Source organism: Prionailurus bengalensis, chromosome B3 (genome assembly GCF_016509475.1).
Source record: "Prionailurus bengalensis isolate Pbe53 chromosome B3, Fcat_Pben_1.1_paternal_pri, whole genome shotgun sequence".
Taxonomy (NCBI): Eukaryota; Metazoa; Chordata; class Mammalia; order Carnivora; family Felidae; genus Prionailurus; species Prionailurus bengalensis.
In genome coordinates, this window is record NC_057355.1 from 114,972,451 (window position 1) to 114,993,473 (window position 21,023).

At 42.6% G+C, this 21,023-nt stretch overlaps 1 protein-coding gene across 3 annotated transcripts in view; it reads left to right on the plus strand.

Moving 5' to 3' along the window:
* Positions 1 to 21,023, plus strand: part of RAD51B (RAD51 paralog B) — a 646,020-nt gene that overhangs the window by 559,130 nt on the left and 65,867 nt on the right. For 2 of the 3 annotated variants that reach the window (XM_043554364.1, XM_043554363.1), the window contains exon 10: positions 7,791 to 7,869. In XM_043554364.1, coding sequence (XP_043410299.1) covers positions 7,791 to 7,869 — 79 coding nt within the window. Of the gene's footprint in view, positions 1 to 7,790; positions 7,870 to 17,611; positions 19,500 to 21,023 lie in introns of those variants that run through there. The other variant, XM_043554365.1, reaches the window with a different exon arrangement.

Genomic DNA, 21,023 nt, shown 5'->3' on the forward strand with positions numbered 1-21,023 from the left:
AGATGAGGGTCACACCTACACTTTAGAATGACACAGGCACTATCCCTAGAAGGTGTCACCATACTGGAGAAGGCCTGAGGTTCCTATGGCCAGCACTTTCTGTTCTATGGCTCCTTTTCCACTTTCTGAGCCTCTTAGAAGTGGGATCAGGCCAGGAAAAACATGTGATGCTATAGCAAGCTGAAACCAAAGACTTGACTTTGGACCTGCCCAAGCTGAGAATCTTGGCAGTGATTGACTGGGCAAGCTGCTCTTTTCTATGGCATCTTCTAAGTCTCCCAACTTTGGGGAGGGGTGCCAGCTAAGTCTTCAAAGTGGGTATGAGTCAGGGCTTCTGATGGTCAACAATTTGTGCATTTATTCACTGCTTCATTTTTTTGGTTTTATAATTCACCTTCTGTTATGTATTTGGCACCATACTGGAGGTTGGTGGGACTAGGAGAAGCAGCAATGATGGTCTCTACCTTCAAATACGTGGTAGTAGGTCCAGGTAACATTCACTGTGAAACAGTGGAGAAAGCAGTAGACACCATTAGAGAGGTATAGATGGAGTGTGAGGGGATTAGAGAAAGATTACCTCAGGCTGGAGCAATGGCATGGGCTTTCTGGGAGAGGTGGCAGTTGTATGGGATTCAAGGAGTAGGTAGGATTTGGACGTTCAGAAATGAAGGGCAGAAAGAAGACTGCCAGTGTGGATGCTTGTGAACTTCCAACCTCCAAGGCAGCTTGCATGGATGTCTTATCCAACTCCCTTCTTTGTCTTGACTTGTGCAATATCCAGGCTGCAGAAAAAAAAAAAAATGCCCTTACTGTCTGTTATACATCTTGCCTCATTTGATGTATTATCCCAGAAAAGTAGATTCATCTGTGCATGACACATTGGGGGCTACCATCATGGTGGTTCAAAAACAGACTATAGAACCATCTGGCTTGGGCTGGAATCCCGACTTCAGCACTTATAAGCCACCTACCTCAAAGTGTTGTTGTTTTCTCCTTCATCATTATCGTCATCACTGTGGGAACCCCGGAAGGCTCCCTCACCCATCCTGATCCTGTAGGACTTTCCACTATTTTAGATCCATTAATCTCCTTTGAGAGTCTTATATTTAAAATGCAAACACCATAAAGGGTAACCCAGAAGGTTTAAATCAGCTGCCACTTTAAAGCTAAAGAGAATCAGCTGACAATGTATTTGCTCAAAGCCAAATAGGCACCTGAGGGGACACAAAAGAAGGAGAATAGGGTCTGTAAGGGGAGGCCAGTGAGCCCCAAAGGCTGACTTCTCTTTCCACGTTTTATTTAGAATACCTAGGCCTCTGTGTGTTCACTTGTAAATTGGGAGAAAACTTCACACATAAAGTGTGAAAAATAGGGATAAAGTGAAGAACAGTGAGGAAAATACTCACTGGTCATTTTCAGAGCCCACTTTGTGCAAAGCACTGGGTTGGGCCCTATAAAAGGGATGGATGTGGGATCAAAGAAAGTGCTCTGATCTTTGCAATCCCATCGAAAATTCAGAACATACACATAAGAAATAAATTGAGGTAGAAATAGATAGCAGTCCTTTCAAAAGTGCGAATTCACACAGTGCAGATTGAATCTGCCTGGTCCACAGTAGGTATTCAATAAATGTTTGTTGATGAATGGATTGAATGAATGAATGAGTGAGTGCCCAGGAAAAAGAAACTCATAGTAGAATGTCAATGGGAAAAAAAAACCTAAAGGCCTAAAGACCTCCCTGTATTGTCTGTCTTCTGCCACCAGAATGTCAGCTCCATGAAAGCAAGGACCTTGTCTGTCTCATCCCCTGCTATCTCCCCTGCATCCAGAACAGTGCCTAGCACAAAGCAAAGTGCCCAGTAAATATTTGTGGATTGAATGAGTACATGGATAGTACTTGGATACTATTTGTAGTACTTGAATAAGTACTTGGATAGTATTTGTGGATTGAATAAGTATGTGGATAAGTACGTGGATAGTGGGTAGGGGGTACAAGTAATGGAAATTATGTCCAGATAATAGTGGGATTTGGAACCCAACACATCTATACCTTAAATGTTCTTCAAAAGAATTTTAATATATTGATGATCACTTTCCTTGCAAGAATAGGTGAAGAGAGGAAAAAGTATATTCATTAGAGTATTAAGTCAAGCTAGTCTGATATAAAGGAAACATTAAAAAAACAACAACAAGAACAACCTAGCTATTTGCAGGTGGGATAACAGTCACAACACCACACACCTGCCCTGTGTGGCCTTAGGCTTTGGCCTAAGACACTTTGGCTTTCTGAGCCAAAGTGTCTGCACTCATTCTTGCCCACCTACATATCTGTGAACCCTCAGAGGATTCCAAAGCCAACCTCACACATTGCATGCAAGGTTAAGTATGATTTAAAAAAAATGTTCACTTAGAATCTTGGAATTTTATTAAGCAGCCAGGCCCTCCCTGCAGGTCATGATGTACTGCAGAAGGTAGAATGACATTTGACAACAGCACAAGTCAGACAACGATTAGAGCACACCAAATGTAGGAGATGACTGAACATCTGAAACAAAATAGCCCAAATCATCTACTAGGGAGGTTTGTTTGCATTAGAAAAGGATAATTTCTAGTTTGAAAGGTAGGAAGGCACAAGAGCGTGGGGTATTCACTCAAGTCTTAAAAAGGGAAGACTCTCTATGTATTCACAAAGATACATGGCAAGCATCACTTTTTTCCTGAAATCTGTTGGGCTAGAAAACGAATTTACTCTTCTCCTCTCTAATATGTAACACTAAAGAATCTTCAGATCAGAAAACTCATATTGGAAGAAAGAAAGAAAGAAAGAAAGAAAGAAAGAAAGAAAGAAAGAAAGAAAGAAAGAAAGAAAGAAAGGAGGGAAGAAGAGAGGGAGGGAAGAAGAGAGGGAGAGAAGTATGGAGGAAGGAAGGAAGAGAGAGGGAAAGAAAGAAAAGAAAAAAAGGAAGAATGAAAGGAAGGAAAAGAAGAAAGAAAACTATTAAAAGCAAACACACCTTCACCCCACTTCACCCTTCACTTCCAGTTGTTCTTCTGTTTGTCAGTTTCTCTTTTGGAATTTAGGCTCCAATCCAAACACATTGCACCCAGTATGATTTGTTGAATGAGAAGAAGACCATCACTTCTCCTGTTCCAGATACTGTGTCTCCACTAATACAACCCAAGACCATGCTAGATTTTTGTGAACCACATTTCACAACCAACTTGTATTGAACTATACTTAACTAACACTCCTAATCCATTTTCTGAATGCTATTCTGTAAGCCATTCTGTAACCAGTAGTTGGTCCGTTGTATTCAAGGACAGGGCCTTACATACATTTTAATAAAATTTCATTCTGAAAGATTTGTAGGATTTGTCCCAACCTTCTAGTCAAACTGAGATTTGTTTTGTTATTATGATTGTCTATTCCAATATAATGACTCTTTGCATTTTTTGTCTTCTGTTACCACATTCAGCATCCCATCAATAGGTTTAATTACATGATCCACAAGTCCCAATGTCACCTTTTTAGTAAGGTCTTCTCTTAATACTCTATTTAAAATTGACCCTCTCCTCAGTTCCAATACACTTCCTATACTCTTTCTCTGCCTTTTTTCCCTCCATTGCATGCATAATCATTTAATATACCATATATTCTACTCATTTTATTTATTATCTTTTTCGTCCTTTAGAATATAAACTCCATTAGGGTGGCAATTTGGGGCCGTTCTGTTCCATGGTGGATCCCATATTTGTTGTATGGATGGGGTTGAGGACATCAGTGTCCTTGTCCAGGTCAGTGAGAATGCTGAACATGGACAAGACCAAGGCTAGAATCCAATGCATTCTACTAGAGGTTGCTATTGATCTTCGTGTCACTTACAAACCCACTTAATGGTATTGGCATCCAGCCCAACTTGTCTTTACTCTATCCCAGAAAGATATTGAGAATTTGTTACATTTTTTTGCAGAAAATCAGGTATATCATGTTGGTGGTAGCCCTCAGATCTATCAATCTGGAAGTTCTTTCCAAAAAAAAGGAAGTGTGATTCATCTGACACAACTGATCGCTTCCTCTTTCTAACTGCATACAAATCATCCTTTTGATGACCAATTTTAAACCCTGCTCAGGAAGGACAGGGCATTTATCAATGACCTGTCCAAAGTCCATGATTCCCTGGAAGGGAGGTCTTTCCAGGTGTGAGGTCCCTCCAGGCGAATGTCTCTTGGCTTATTCACAGTGGGCATGTGCTCCCTAGGAGTGGAAGTGTTCAAATGATGGAGGTGACACCAGTGACCCACTGACCCATAGCCTTAGATCCTGTTTGTTGTGCTGCATTGGAATATCTTATTTTTTTCCCTTAGTGTCAGATTTTTAGTCTATAAAGTAAAAATGGTTAATATGATTTTCAAAAATATAGTATGATACTTTATTGATTACTATTTATTTATACCCTTTTGGTTTCATGCGCAATTATGCAGACAAGAAAGATCTGAGGTTTGGGATATGTTTAATTTATTTCTATTGCTCTTTGATCTAAAGGATTTATATTTCTTGTCTCCATTTCCTTTTTTTCCCATTCTTTCTGACACAACTGTGGTTGAGGGCCTTGTCATCTCAGCCCTGAATTATCACAATAGCTTTCTAATTGGCTCCAGGACTCCTGTCTCTTGCTTCTTCATCTTAGATTCTTCAGTCGGGCTAATTTCCTGGAACCCAGCTGTTCAAAATGCGGTCTATGGACCACAGCATCAGCATCTCCTAGGAGCTTGCTAGAAATGCAGATTATCAGGCCCTACTGAATGAGAAATTGCATGTCAACAAAACCTGTAGGTGACTCACACGTACATTGAAGTTTGAGAAGTACTATCTTCTTTTCTGTCATGCCCTTCTCCTGACATTGGGCATCCATAAACTTCACAATGAACCGTCCCTAAACTAACTCTGTCAGAAAGGTTCCACCTAATTTTCAGGTGAAGTGTGTTGACATGAAGATGCTAATGCCCACCTATACGATCTACTCATTGGGTCTAAGAATGATGAGCAAATTTATTTACATAACTCTAGAGCAGTAGTAAAGCAGTAGTAAATTACTGAGATTTAACTTGAGTTGAATCCTTCTGGTAAAAGTAAAGTATTTTAGGAGCGCCTGGGTGGCTCAGTCGGTTGAGCGTCCAACTTCGGCTCAGGTCATGATCTTGCAGTTCGTGAGTTTGAGCTCCGCGTCGGGCTCTGTGCTGACAGCTCAGAGCCTAGAGCCTGCTTCAGATTCTGTGTCTCCCTCTCTCTCTGCCCCTTCCCTCTCATGCTCTGTCTCTCCTTGTCTCTCAAAAATGAATAAACATTAAAAAAAAAAGTATTTTGATTTTTGATGAGTGAAAAGTAAGGAGTACTTGGGAAGCATATGGGGCGAGTTGATTGGAAATGTTTTTCTTAGTTTGGCTCAGTGACAGGAATTTTAATATACTTAATTTGATCTTCACAATAATCCCACTTAGGTGGGTGTTATTATCCCCATTTTACATGTGAGGAAACTGAGAATCAAAAAGGTTAGGTTGTGCAGAACCACGGTATTGGTTAGAATTCAGGCTACAAATACCATAGTAACAAAGACATTTGGAAACTCAGTGGTTCAGACAAGTGGCTCTGTCCTGAGATGGACAGGTGATCCCAGGTGGGAAGCACTGATGCTTTGTGAGGTCACTCAGCTTCCTGCTCCCAAGTTGCTTCATCATCTCCCAGGATGTCCACCTCCATGTAGTTGAAGCCAGTTCCTGCCCTTGGGAACAGGGAAAGGGAAAGTGGAGAGCACACAATGATTTAATGAAAACATTAGTTTTCAAAACATTGGAAGTGTTACCTGTCACTTGTACTCACAGACTGTTAGTCAAAGCTTGATCACATGGTCACCCCCCAGTTGCAAAAGTGGCAGAGAAGTGTTGAAACCTGGGGAGTTATTAACTAAACAGAAGAAGAGGGGGTGGCTATTAGGGGAAAATTGAAGGTCTTATAATAGGCACCATGCTGATTAGGGGAAGAGCCTAGATTCAAACTCTATGACTACAACCTATGATCTTTCCACCACATTATACCACCAGAGTTGACAATCAGTAAATGTTTGCTGTATTGAGATAAATTGAGATATTACATTTAAGCCTTTTGGTGATTTGAAATTACTTCTTCCTTCTCTCTTGCCTCCCTGATTACCTAAGTGGCTCTGTGTCACACTCTCCCTATCTTTGATGATGTTAATTTGTAAAGCAGGAAACTGGTCTTCATCTTCCTTCAAGAGAGATGTCATAGAGGTTCAGTGGAACCCTATGAAGTATGAGAATAGGTGTTAATGATAATACTTTTTTAATGACCAAATGACTATCCCTTTTATTTTTTATTATTTTTATTTTTCTTAACTTTATTTATTTATTTTGAGAGAGAAAGAGTGTGCAAGCAGGGGAGGGGGCCAAGAGAGAGGGAGACAGAATCCCAAGGAGGCTCTACATGTCAGCACAGGGCCTGACATAGAGCTCGATCCCACAAATGATGAGATCGTGACGTGAGCCGAGATCATGATCTGAGACACTTGACTCACTGAGCCACACAGGCACCCCATGACTATCCCTTTTATTTATTTATTTATTTTTTTAAATTTTTTTTCAACGTTTATTTATTTTTGGGACAGAGAGAGACAGAGCATGAACGGGGGAGGGTCAGAGAGAGAGGGAGACACAGAATCGGAAACAGGCTCCAGGCTCTGAGCCATCAGCCCAGAGCCCGACGCGGGGCTCGAACTCACAGACCCCGCGAGATCGTGACCTGGCTGAAGTCGGACGCTTAACCGACTGCGCCACCCAGGCGCCCCGACTATCCCTTTTAAAGTAGGTATTTTGTTAGGAGAAAGCCATTGCTCAAAATATTTGTTGATATTTTGTGTTGGCTGGTATATCATTCAACTCTTGCTGCAGTGATGCTTCATGACAACACCACCAAAATCTCAGAGGCATAGAGTAATAAGCACTTAACTAATGTGTATGTGGTTCTCTTGGGGGTCAGCAATGTGGACTGGGTGTGGCTGGCCAGCACTGCACCAGGTGTCTCTCAACCTCCTTCTGAGATAGCCGGTTAGCTTGGACGTATTTTTCTCTCACAGTAGCAGAAGCATAAGAGAGCAAGGGGAGATATGTGAGGCTTCTCGAAGCCTAGGCAAAAAACCTGTTAGCCAAAGCAAGTCATATGGGCAAATCCTCAGTCCAGGGAAATACCTACACCTTAAGCAAGAGGAAATGTAGTTACAGGACAAATGGCATGAATACAGAATTGGTAAAGAGCTGGGGCCAATAAAGCAAATTATCATGGCTTTGCTTTTACCAAGTTATTGTGAATATTTATAATGATAGTAAATCTTTATCTTTTAAGGGTAGCTTTGAATTTCTTTTTAGAAAAATAGCTAAACTTATGAATAAGATTAGAGAATCAGTCTAGGTTTATCTTTGGGCAAAAAGGTAGCTGTTAAAGCATGAGGCATAAAATAAGGAGACATTTCTAAAGGAACTGGTCAAGAATATGGCATTCAGGGGCAGAATAGTTGGGATAAATGTACAGCCTTCCAAAGTGATCAGCTGATTGAAGGAATAACACTGATTTGGTTCTAAAATAATTTTTTTAAATAAACTTTATGGCTTGTAGTCACATGCTACCGCTTTGTCTCAAAGTGGGAAGGGGAGTGAACAGAGGTTCATCTCTGATATGATACCCCTTTGACTAACTCTGGGAAAATATGCTTTATGTGCAGATTCTCATTGCCAAGTCCCCTCTGGCTCCCTTCACCTCATTTGCTTATACCATCCAGAAGGAAGGCCTGGTTCTTCAAGGTAAGATCCTTGATTAAGCCATTTCTTTAAGCTGATTATGCTCACTGCTGCCTACCACTGGTGATAATTACTGCCGTGCTCCTGATAGAAGCTGCTTCAGGGCAGAATCAAAGGCCAAGATGAATTCACCAATGATATTTATCCTGATGAGATCAAAAGAGATTGGTAATTGTGGCAAGAACGTAACAGAAAGTGGAGGTGAGGCTGAGGGAAAACTAGAGAATTTCCTAATAGAGTGAGGCAAAGGATGAGAGTTAAAGCACTAATCTAGGAACTGCCAAAAGCTGGTGCTCTTTGCAGACCCTGTGGAGTGAGGAACCAGACAGTAAGCCTCTGATGAGAGTGTGGAGGACCCAGCATTGCCTCAGAGCCCTCTTGCTTACCAAACTGAAAAACCGTCTGGTCTGGCAGCCTGGGAGACACTTTGTCATGGCTCCTTGGCCACTACTTTCTCGGCTCCTTTCTGGTTACTCCATTTCTGTTCCCTTTACTCAAGTCCCGACTGGGGACCAAGCCTTGCTGACCTGTACCATGTGACACGGGCCTAGGACTTAGAAGGAGCTGAGTTCTGGCTCACAATAGAGCGCCCCAAGGCCACAGCCTGGAGCTCACTGATGTACAGTGGTGGTTCCCAGATGCTGGGTCTTCTGGTGATTGCAGGTCTGTCCAGAAAATAATGAACATGAGAGGCAAACTCAAACACTGTTGAACTTAGCCCACAGGGCCAGTTGTCCAAAGCTGCTTTGTAGATTGAGAACGGTCTCCACCGAAGACTGAGGACACACATCTGCCCCCCACTGCCAGGCAGGAGGCAGGTCCACAGAATGCATAGGTGAACATCTATGCCAAAGCCCAGTGGAACATACTGTCATTGCTGTCTGTAGGAGGAATATCCACCCTTTAGGATTTTGTAAGTCGAGTACTTTCCCCAGGTTGATGAAACAGGGTGAGTCCTTAGAATATTCCCATGGAGACACATTGCATAGCAAAGATCTAGCAGGAATTTTGTGGGGCGGGCTGGAGGGCTCATGCTTTTGGACCGAGGAGCAGGCTGCAGCCTCCCCTTTCCTTCCCCTTCTAAAACGTCCGCTTCTTAATGGACCTGGAAAGCAGCTTGTTTGTTTGGTGCAGCTGAGCTCCACAGCAGGGACTCCGGTCCAGGGAAATTTGGGGTAAGAACTATTGACCTTTGGCTCTTAGCCTTTGACTTATGGTATCCAAGTTCCTTGGTAAATATTTTTTTTACAATTGCAAATATTGTTTTCTGACAAAGAAGCAGAGATTTTAAGACCAGATTAAGCAAAGCAAACAGCAGGCCCCTTTGTTACGTACTCTCTAAGGGTGTATAACTAATAAGCAATCAGAAAGCTGAACTCTTATTTACCCAGTACACAGTGTGGCTTTTGGCTCTTCGTTTTTAGAGGCTTTCTTAAAAGATTAGAAATCAACTAAATAGCAAATTTAAATGAAGATTTTAAGAAGTTCTATGGAAGATTACAAGGCAATGTCAGGAGGAAAAGAGGCAGTTTTGCCCAGATGGCTTGTATTCAGAGCCTTGATATCGTGCCTATATCTTGATCACTGGGCAGTTTGGTAAACAGCATCTCTAAGCCTGACCTAATTTGGATAATTTTTAGGATAATATTTGTGAGAACAAGATTCACAGAGTTGCTTCTGAGCCTCATTGCTAAGATCATGATTTTGACAGGAAATAGAAAGTTGTTTAGAGAGAGGCTAGAAATGAATTGGTAGAGGTTGAAAATTGGCAAAGAAAGACTATTAGAAAAAGTTGGAAAACAAAGGAGAAAGGAGGCTGACCTATAGCTATGTGTCCCAGAGAGAGAAAAATTAAGGGAAGAGTGCGATGATGTAGGAACCCCAACCAATAAATAAAAATGTCTGGGAGACTTCAGTGCCTCACCTGGTTTCTTTTAAAGATTTTTCTCCATCCCCTGCCCCAGCTATGTCTCCCTCTCTGAGCTTTTCTGAGGCAGCAGAACCCTTCTGCCCCTAGCAGTAATGCCACTGAATACAGACCTCTGGGGACTCCCTCCCCAATAGCTATGTGCTCCCAAGGCTTTGGGAACACAAGAAAGAGCTCTGGTCCTGAGAAAACAATGCAGATCCCTCCTCTAGTGGAGAGACCCCCTTGGATTTCTGTTCTAGCTCTGGTGTAATCTTGAGAAAATCTCTGGCACCCCAGTTTTGTCCGCTTAAAAATGACAATGTTGACCTTGATTCAGCACTTTGCAAACTGTGTTGCAACCCATTGGTGGGTCGTGAAATGAAATTAATGAGTCACAACCAGAATTTTTAAAAATGAAATAGAGGAGAATTTTAAAAATCACAGATTATATCACACATATTGCATTGTTTCATGGCATATTTCTTGGGTGACTGTGTGTGTGCATAATGAGTTTGTGTATGGAGGTTGCAGTGCAAAATATTTTTCTTCCTTGGAGTGTAGTCATTGGCCTGGGTGATCTCCACAGGCCTTAACCCTTCAGCTTATCTGATTCTCCTCGGTGATGGTGTACTTATCATCCCTTAGCTCAGTAGACTTGTACCTTGAGATCTCCATACACCAGAACATGAAAGCTTATTTTTCCCCCTACTCTTACCAGATGACTGAACTAAAAAAAAAAAAAAAAAAAGGCACCTCCATAATTCCCCAGGTTTAAGGCAAAGCAACTTTTGATTCCTGGGTGGTAACCTTGGAAAGATACCTGCAGCCAAGGTCGAGAAGCTTTCCTCCTGTGAGAGGTTGCTCTGGCATGCTAGCCCCAGGTTGGCATGGAGGTTGGCTGGTACCTAGTGCAGGGGATTTGAGGGGCAATACAATCCATGTCTGAGAGACACAGAGACGAAGAGGGGGAAAGGCTGGAAGAGCGAGGGCAGCTCCTATGGTACCAACTAAAAAAGGCACTTGGGGCTGGACGTTCAGTATTTGTTATACAGAGGCAGCCTGGAGTGGTGGGAAGGAACAGTCCATACAGGCTGCGCTTTTTCAGGTGGAGGAGGCTGTCAGTGAATGTGGGAATGATCCCTCACTGCCTTTTATCCCGTTAGCAAGTCCAAGATTCCTACCAGCCTGCTAACCAGGAGGTTTTATAATACCTGGAGAGCTCCTGTGTGCATGAGCAGAGGGAGGGAATAAAAGGTGAGGCCAGAATTCGATTTACCGGCTCCACAGGCCATTCCCCTTACCAGTTCCCAAGGATTAGGATGCTAAGAACAGCCGGCAACTGGGGGCCTTATACCCTTCCTGCCTTTTTGTTCCCTGGGATGGGAGGAACAATAAATCGGCAGGCTGGAGAGACTGAGGGGCCTGGTTAGAGATTTCTCAGGCTGCTTTTTGAAATACTTGAAGGAGCCAGTCTGTGCTATTGTTGTAGTAAAATAGAAAGCGGAACTATTCTCCTTTTGCAAAAAGAAAAAAAGAAAGAAAGAAAAGAAAAAGAAAAAAAAGAAAGAAAAGAAAAAGTAAAAGAAAACCTACCCTCCCAGCATCTTCAGGAGGCTGCCTGGCTCAGGCCATTACCATGGTAATACTGAGCTGTTTGCATCTTCTTTGTCTGTCCTGCACTTGTGGAGATCCTGGCCTCATGGTTGGGCTCAAGACCCTGGAAATAGTTGGCTTCAAAGGAGAGGGAGCTCGAAGCCACCAGCTTCCTGATGGTTCAGACTCTGAGGGGGGCAGGTCCCAGCAGAGGGAGAGTCCGCCCTTTTGTGCAACTTAAGTGGGAAAGGTGGAGGGTGTGGGGGTGACTCCCATTAATGCTTTTCTCCTCTTGCCCTGAGTTCAACATGAAATGCCCAGCACCCACTGGGGGGAAGAGCTTAGAGTTTTGGCTGGCTCAGAGTAAGGCTAAGGGTGCCAGGGCCTAATGGAGAAAGGAAAGCAGGAGCTGGCTTTGGGAATCAGCCTTAATGGAGTGGACCCACAGAACCGCCTGGCTGCTGAAGGGAAAGGGGCATTTGCAGTGAACTCCAACCTGACCCATATTCTGCTCTGGTCATGTTCTTTGTCTCCCCAACAAGCCCCAAATGTTGTGCCCTGCAGATCACAGCTGGGACCCCTGGGCCTCTGTGTCAGGCCAGGAATAAAGATTAAGATCCTGTAATTGAAAACAGCCAGACTGTGTTGCTGATGCTGCGGGAGGCCTAGGAAAAACCCAAGGCTGGTCTCTCCCAGAGCTGCCTTGGCCTTTGTGAGGCTCAGGGCAGTGGAGGCCCGCCGACTTAGTAAGGAAGCCGGGCTGGCCTGGGAGAATGAAGAGGGGCTCCTTATTCGCTCTTCCTTTGCCCTACTCTCTCCATTTCCTCAGGAATCTAGCGAGCATTTGAAAATCAAGTGCCAAGTTGTTAGGGACAGAAAATAATGCCTTAGTTTCTCAGTAGGGCAGAATTGTGGTTTTATGTTGTTTTTTAAAAAATTAAAATGAGGTATGACAGGTTGAATTTGGATTCTGGTGCTATCTTCTGCTAGTTTAATTCTGAATGAGCAGCATAAACCTTGGGATGGGGCTAAGGAATCTTAGGGGAGCCCAGGGCACCCTGAGATGGGTCCAGAGACAATTCTGCAAATGAAGCTAGTTTCCTGTTTTTCCAACCACCTACTTAGGGACTCAGAAGAAATCAGAAAACAATGAAACAATGATTTTTCTTAAGGGCTGGATAGCTATGTACCTCATCTTTCTTGTAAAATGAAGAATGTTTGATCGCCTTTTGAAGCTTATTGGGAGAGGCATTAATCTCCCCTATTTGTTCCCTTGTCACAAAATTGGGTTGGATTCTTCCACCCCATTTTCTTAGACCCTGAGCCAACTGGGTGATTTATTAAAAAATTCTTTTCCCCCAAATACCACCATCTACATTCATCAGATTTCAGTTTGAATTAGTAACACATCTAAATGTTTTCTGCCTAGTGGACTCAAAGTGACCCAGAAGATTCTCAATCTATTTCCATCCAGGTATGGAGGTGTCTGCTTGGTAAATAGAACCCACACACCTGGCACAGCCTGGCATTCTTGTGGGAGCCTGGGCAGAGAGCCCTGGGATTCAATGGAGCAGAGAGAGTGAACTTCTCTCAGAGGTCACAGAGAAGAGGGCAGAGCAGGTCTGTCACATTGTCCCTGGGCTGCCAGGTGCCACTGCAGCCTCAAAAAGCTTGTGCAGGCCAAGGCATTGTCCTTCATGACTCCCACTTGCCTCTCAGGGAGGAACGTCCCCGGGGAAAATGAGGAAGCATGACCCTCTGCCAGTTCTCTCCTCTTTTTCAACATTTACTTCACATTCCCTGCTTCCATGGCAACTTCTCCCACCAACCCTCTGCTTTGTTTACTTTTTTAACTCTGGCTATTAGCTTCAAAGAGAGATTTTATTTTCCAAAAAAATATTTTTTTGGAAAATATTTCCAAAATAAAATATTTTAAATATGGAACAGGACAGAAAATAATAAAACCCATGACTTTAACACCCAGACTTAGCAAATGTTAAAATTTTGTCATATTTGTTCCAGTTTTTTTTTTAATTATAGGGATAAAACTTGACGAAATTAAAAACCCCTTGTATCTATCCCTCCCTCACACTCTTTCACAGAAGTAGAAACTCTCCAGGGTTTGATACATATCCTTTCCCTTGTTCTGAAGAACTTTTCTACATGTATGTGAATCCAAATATGATACGATGATTTGTCTTGAGTGCATTCCAAGTCTGCATAAATGGTTTACTGGACACATCATTCCACAATTTGCTTTTGTCACTTAATGTCTTGTTTTTACAATTTTTCCACATTGATACACATGGATCATGTTCTTTTACTTAAATGAGGTATCCGTATTCATTGTCTGAATATGCCACATTATCCATTCCCCTATTGATGGAAATCTCAATTATTTGTTAACTAAGTGAATTCTGTTACATGTGCTTCTTTGTGTGCTGGTGTGAGGGTTTCTCTAGGTATACATAAAAAGTGAAACGACTGGTCAGAGGGTATGCACACTTTAATCTTTACTATATATTCCCAAGTTGCTTTCCAAGGACATTTACCAATTTAAACTTCCTCTGGAGGTAGCGAACCAATTGCTACACAGCTGTGTGTAATTATAAGTTGGTTGTCATGTTTGCATGGGTAGTCTTCTCATATATTCTCTGTGGATACCTCTTTTATCTCTGCCATTGGGGTATTATCTTTCCATAGTCTCTAGAGGTATCTTCTGCACAACATATGTGCTTTATGCATATACTTAGATGATTAGTTGACAAAAATTACTTTAATTCCTCCCAAAGCTATAACTATATATATGCTTTCAAGAATGAGAGATTTTAGTCTCATCCACTGCCCTTATTTTCAGGACAGCAGACTGAGTTCCAGAAAGGCAAAGTAGGGTTCACTACCTCAGAATTGGGTTTGTAGCCCTTCACAAGTACTCAGGGCTCCTAAGATTTTATAAAATCAGAAATGGGGTGGAGCCTCTCATCTTCCATCATGGTAGCCCTTCTGGCAACTTATCTTTCAGGCTTCATGAGCCTCTGTTGGAATATTCCACTCCTGTCCTGAACCTTGAATCTTGAAATCCTAAGCTAAGATGGATCAGTCACTCTATTGTAAGCAATCCCTCAAGAAAGTTCCTGAGTTGGGTTATAAGTTTGGCTGGGTGGAATCATAATACAAATTAACAGTGTCCACTTAATATAAATCAAAAGTAGAGGTTTACTGCTTTCTCACATAGCATTGCAGAGGAGAACAGTCCAGAACTAGTATAGCAGCTCATTCCATGTATTTGTCCAGGGACCCAGGCTCTTAGCTTGTTGCCCCATCACACCTAGGATGTTGCCTTCATGGTTGTCATGGTCTACAATGGCTCAGCATCATTACCTCCAACCAGGTAGCAGAATTTGTATGAGGTAGAAAATGATGATGAAAGGAAAGGGTATCCTCCTTCTTTTAAGGATATTAACCAGAAGTTACACACATTATTCCTGCTTATATCATGTTGGCCAATCTGTAAATATATGAGAAGAAAGACTGGAAAATTATAGTTGTTTATCTGGGGACCATGTGCCTAGCTAAATTTTGAGAGTTCTTTTACCTTGAGAGAGAAGGGGAGATGAATATTCAGTGACACATCCTTTTCAGAGGAGCCCAGTTGCAGAGATTAGACCACAGGGTACAATAGTACAGACCCTAGGGCTGGGCTTGTAGCATAATGTTGAAATGCAGCATAAATATTGTATTGTAAATGTTATATATTAAAAATACTAATAGTACCCTCTTTGGTAGAGTCTAGAACAGAGAAGTAGGGTATCACAATTAGTAATGCCACCAAGGATCAGCACCAAAAATTTTGGTCCTCCACCCAAAACAAAATCTCTCTCAAGCAGAAACTTTAGTATGTGCTAGTATGCACTCTGCAAGAAAGATACTTGAACAAGAGCTACTTGTGCTTGTAGCACAAAGCAGGGTATGAATTTAGGTCCAAAGTCATAGACTAAACACATTTTTTCCCCAAAAATGTTTTTTCCTGTCTCCACATTTTTTAAAACATGGAACAAAATGTCAGTTGGAATAAGGTTATATTAAAAAACTTTATTTCAAGGCCTGGACTATAGTTAGCCTGGATCCACACTCCTCTTTTAGAACCTGGAAGCTATTTGGCTATCTTTGCATAGCTAACAATTTGCATTTGTGAAAATGCCCAGGTAATAATACCAAAAGATGTTAAATCAATTCAGGTTGTTGATTTTCTTTGAAAACTTCTTCCAAAAAGACTTGGTGTTCTTTCTGGAATATGACTTAAGCTCCATTTTAGTGAGTTCAGTTCAGCAGGTATTTGTTGAGGTATCTATTGTTTGTAAACCATGGTGCTCAGAGGATATAAGACTAGGGGGAAAATGCTCCCTCTCTTTTAGTAGCTCAAAATCTAGTTAGCTCAAAAACAAAGTAAGTTTAATCAAAGGCAAACTGTGGCACCTATTATCGAGGTTCTAACAATGTGATATGTTTAAAAGAAATAGAATTGGGGTGCCTGCTGCATGGCTCAGTCAGTTAAGCATCCAACTTGGGCTCAGGTCATAATCTCACGGTTTGTGAGTTCAAGCCCCACATAGGACTCTCTGATGTCAGCACAGAGCCTGCTTCAGATCCCCCGTCCTCCTCTCTCTCTGCCCTGCCCCTACTTGCACTATCTCTCTCTCAAAAAAAACATAGACATTTAAAAAAAAAAAAAAAGGAGATAGAATCATTTCAAATAGGATGACTGGGGAAGGTTCCTGAGGGTAGGAGAGTAGGGTTCCTGAGAGTTGAACTGGACATCATCCTGTGAATACTGATGAAAATGGCTTTCCATTGTCTTTTAATAGAGGCCAGTTTCTTTTGCTGTTTGAGGATAGATCTGGGGACCCTGGGGAATGCTGATTAGTGCCATGTGACTAATGTTGAATCATGCTGACTAATGTGCTCTAAATGGATTGATTCAATAATAAAGGGAATGTTGAGAGTCAAGAGTTCAGATCCTGAATTTCACCATGTGATGAAATGTAAATCCCTTAGCTTCAGTACTTCATTTTTTGGTCAATTAAAATGTGCTCATGATGAGAATCTAACAAGTCACCTTGACTAGAAAGTACTTTACAAACCTCAAGGAGAACAGAAATGCTTAACAACAACTCCCAGGACAGGCTTGTGCAATCGTGGGTTATTCATCGCCCATACAGAATCGGAACATCCATCACATGCCGCTCCCCAGCCATGCGAAACTTCTACTTCCTAACACAGGCCACAAGAACTGACAAACAGTACATTGCACTCACAAAAACTGACAAATAGAGGAGCTTTTGAAAAATCTTCCCATCTACCTACTGGGGCGGCTGTATTTTTCTACAACAAATGTCACCACAGAACTAAGAGCTTGCCTTGCACACACAGCTTTTTCTCTCTTTTGACATCTCCCCAGCTAGACTGCTTGAGAACGTGGCCTTCCGTGTCCAGATGTTTACTGAATTCTGAAGGCCCCCCAAAGGGCCCAAGTTCTTTTGTTGCCCTCCAAATCACTTCCCACAGAGACTGACCGATGTCCTGAAGGAGCCCTTCAATAGGGAGGATAAATGGAGGCAGATGAAGACATGACCCCCTGAGGCTCACCCACGTCCACGCTAACAAAGGGTCTGAGGCACAACCTTGTAAGGAGCATTTTGGTCAGCAGCGTCCCTTCGAGAGGCCACATCTCCCCCACAGGGCTGCTTTCAATGGCTACCATCACAGTGGAAGCACTGGGCATTTGTTAAGGGCTGAGGTTTGCTAGGTGCAGCACAAAACATCTAAATCATGGTCCCCTGTCTTTGTGAGGGCTTCCTGGCTACTGATGGCAACTGGCTTTCTCAGGGGAAACTTGAGAGTGAGTGGAAGAAGCTGAAGAGGGGCTCCCACTTCTCTGGATGACCTCTTCCCACCCAGCCCAGAGAGAGCTTTTGTCTGTAGCCATCAGCAGTCAAGCCAGGGCTGGGGGACCTTACCCCACACCGATGCTGTGTTTCTGGGTATCCCTGGTTTGTGAGGCTGTTGGCTCCCTAGGTAATAGACAGGTATGTATGTAAGAGGAATACAGCTGGAAGGAAAGTTTTGTTTAGACTACTAGTGAGAAGTTAGTGCATTTCATGACAACACAGTTTTGTTTTGTTTTGTTTTTTTCAAACTGACTTTCTCTCCCTCTCTCTCTCTTTTTTTTTTTTTCTCCTTTAGGCCAACAGAGGCCATAAGGGACACTATGACCTTTGTCTAGAGCTGATGGGGGCACGATTTGTGAAATGAAACAGGATGGTGCTGCTTGGAAGAAGGACAGGAAGCCAGCATAATGGGGATTAATTAGTTGATTGATGTTGATACGGTAACAGATTTGCCCCCATACCCTTGAGCCAGCCATCTCAGACCTAGCAGGGAAGGTGAGGATGAAGAAGCCTTTGTTCAGGTCTCTAGATGCATAGGGCTGAAGGCTTTGCGCCATGGGATGTCAACAGCCGTAATAATAATAATTTGCACTTATATAGCACCTTTCAACCAGGCACCTCAAAGCGGTTTAGCCACGTTAATTAATTAAAGCCCACAATCCCCCTGGGGAGAGGAGGAGGATGACTAACAGGATTTGTAATTACAGGAGGGAACATTTCCGAATAAAGTATTGTCCACCATGTAAAAAGAGTGGTGTAAAGGAATTGGGGTCTCCAAAGAGTAACTGATTCAGAAGTGAAATCATGGAAAGATGGGGAGGCTGGGGGCGGGCATGGGGGTGGGGGTCTGCTCTTGTGTCAGAGGGAGGTCAATGGGCTCAGAATTCACTGGCAGGTTCGGATCCAACTGAGAAGCGGAACATGTATGGTATTAGTGGCATTTGGAAGGTCATTAGTGGCACAACCATTGTGGTGTAAATTCAAGTTTCACTAGTATATTGTGTATAGCCTTGCAGAACAAAGAGTGAGATTCATGCAGTATTTAATAAAGGATGAAATGAGTTCTTTGGATTTAAAGCCCAAAGCTGGACCAGTCAATTAGCAAATAAACCAATTGGTGACCCATAGGATAATTTAGTTGTTTCCAGCAGAACACCCAGCCTAAGCCCTCCTACTGTCATGAAGTTTCCAACCAAAGCTTCAAGGCTAGGTTCAGTACAAGGCCTTGAGGCTACGACTCCTTCAAAGCCAGGCATCAAATCTTCCCACCTTTGGCATGGGTACCTCTCTCTCTCTCTCTCTTTTTATTATTGTTTATTTATTTTTGAGAGAGAGAGAGAGAGAGAGAGAGAGAGAGACAGCATGAGCCAGGGAGGGACAGAGAGAGAGGGAGACACAGAATCTGAAGCAGTCTCCAGGCTCTGAGCTGTCAGCACAGAGCCCAACACGGGGCTTGAACTCACGAACCGCTAACTCATGACCTCAGCCGAAGTCAGACACTTAACTGACTGAGCCACCCACGTGCCCCAGCATAGGGACCTCTCTTACCCAAGTTGTTAGTGACCCCCCAAGCTGTCCTCTATAGAATCATTTTGTACCTGCTCCCCCTCCAGAATTTTTTAAATGCTTTGGAGTCTACAGTCAAGTCATCCTATCTCATGTTTCCTGTCAGTGCCCACCAGAATGCTGTGCACCAAGTAGGTACAGATCAGTGAAGAATAACTGAATGACTGTCTTTGAACAACTTAATATTTGTTGAGTACATACCAAGTGCTAGGGTGAAGCTCACAAGAGCAGGATATGTGTCTCGTCCTCGAGAACTATATTGTAAGGTATGGAAAAGACTCATATCCTACTAACTCATATACTATAAAACAGAATAAAATGAAATGACATGATAGATGTATATCCAAGCCACATGCTACAAGGGCAAGAGTGGGAATGTTTGATCCAGCTGGAGTGAGTCAGGGAAGGTGTTCCTGGAGAGCAAACAATGTGCTGGGCATAGGAAGGCAATAAGGATTTGGGTAGACCTGGAAGAGGTCATGGAGGCAGATTTTCCAGACTGTGGTCATTTGTCTCCCTTTGAGTGGGATGCATTTTGAGAACTTGTGGTCTTCAACAGAACATTTGTGAAAAGCAAGCTGAGTTTTTGCAGCTGATTAAATGTACATTTCCTGTGAGTTCCTATTATGTGAATTGGCTAATTTCAAACATCAAAGGACTATTTGAGAAGTTGGGAAAGATATTTTATTCTCTGTAACTATTAATTTGGTTTCTTTGCACTTTTATTGCCCGCCAAGAAAGAAAAGCTGGATAGTTCACACATTAAAACAGGGCACTCAAAAGTGTCTGAAAAAGGTACAAGGCAGACACCTCCCAATTCCAAATGTCAAGGAATAAACGTCTTCCTCCTTGAGCCTATTTTTTCGACACCAGGAATCCCTAAGACAGGGCTCTACACCCAGTGACTGACAAATCAATCCCCACACTCTCCTGGTCCAAGTTCCAACAGAGCTTTTCACCGCAAACCACATTGCCAGGACAGACCTATGTGCCATTTTTGCATTGTGCCAATATTTATTAAGTGTTGCTGCAGGTCTGACACACACTATACATGCAAAAGCTTACCTAATCCTAACAGTCTCACGAAGTAGGACTTTGCATCATTCCTCCTGTGCAGATGAGCAATGAGGCAAGAAAAGTTCAGTCTCTTGCTAAAAAGTGATGGAATGTGGATTTGAACCCACTTGGTCCTGCTTCTTCCTCTCTCACCCCTCACCTGTCTAGTATTTCTGTTCATGTGTGTTACGGCTTCTTCCAGTCATCCTCAATTCACTAAAATACTCAGCACAATACTATGCACATAGTAAGAACTCCATGAATATTTTCCAAATAAAAGAATCACCAGGAGCAATAATAGTGGTTTGATCTTCCACCAGGAGGAGTGACTGCAGAAAGCCTGGGCAGCGGTGCTGAGAGTTTAGTAGAGGCTCCATAGCTACCTCCTTTTCTTTCGACCATGATGAATGATTAGGAGACAGGCTCAGGAAAGTTGCCCCAGGAAATGTTGCAAGAAAGAAGACACAGGTGGTATTCATGAGCTGAGAAGCTGCCAAACCTGGTACCTCCCATGAGATGCTAGTGAGGTAACTTGTATTGCACCTACTCACTGATTTCTTTTCTATGTGTGTGTGTACGTATGCATTTATATGTCAAAGGTCAACTTTGTTCCCATAATTGTGCTAGCCTCCTAGGTACTCTGTTAATGGGCAGCAGTCCCAGTGAAATGGTCCCTATCAGCCCACAGAGTGAACATTTCTGGATTAGCCCAGAAGTTCTGAACTCTACGCATAGGGCTTCTATGTTATATGTTGTGAGCAAAGTTGCCACTCAGGGATAGGATTTAAAAGATTACCTGGCAAAACCTGGATTGCCAAATGAGAATTCTGGAGATGGGGAATGAGGATTAGGTAATGGGTAAAAGGGGAATGAAGGCAAGAGGAAGTACAAAAGATCAGATTCAGACCTTAAAAGTGTGGTCTTAGAGCCACTTGAGAGTGTCATTTTTTTCTGAAATTTTTTCTGAAACTTTTCATTTTTCCTTTGGTTTCAATATTGTCACCATCACTTTTGTCCTTTGGCTATGAAAAGACTTTCTTTGTTCTATTACAGAATTCAACAGAGGCCTCTTTTGCTCAAATGGA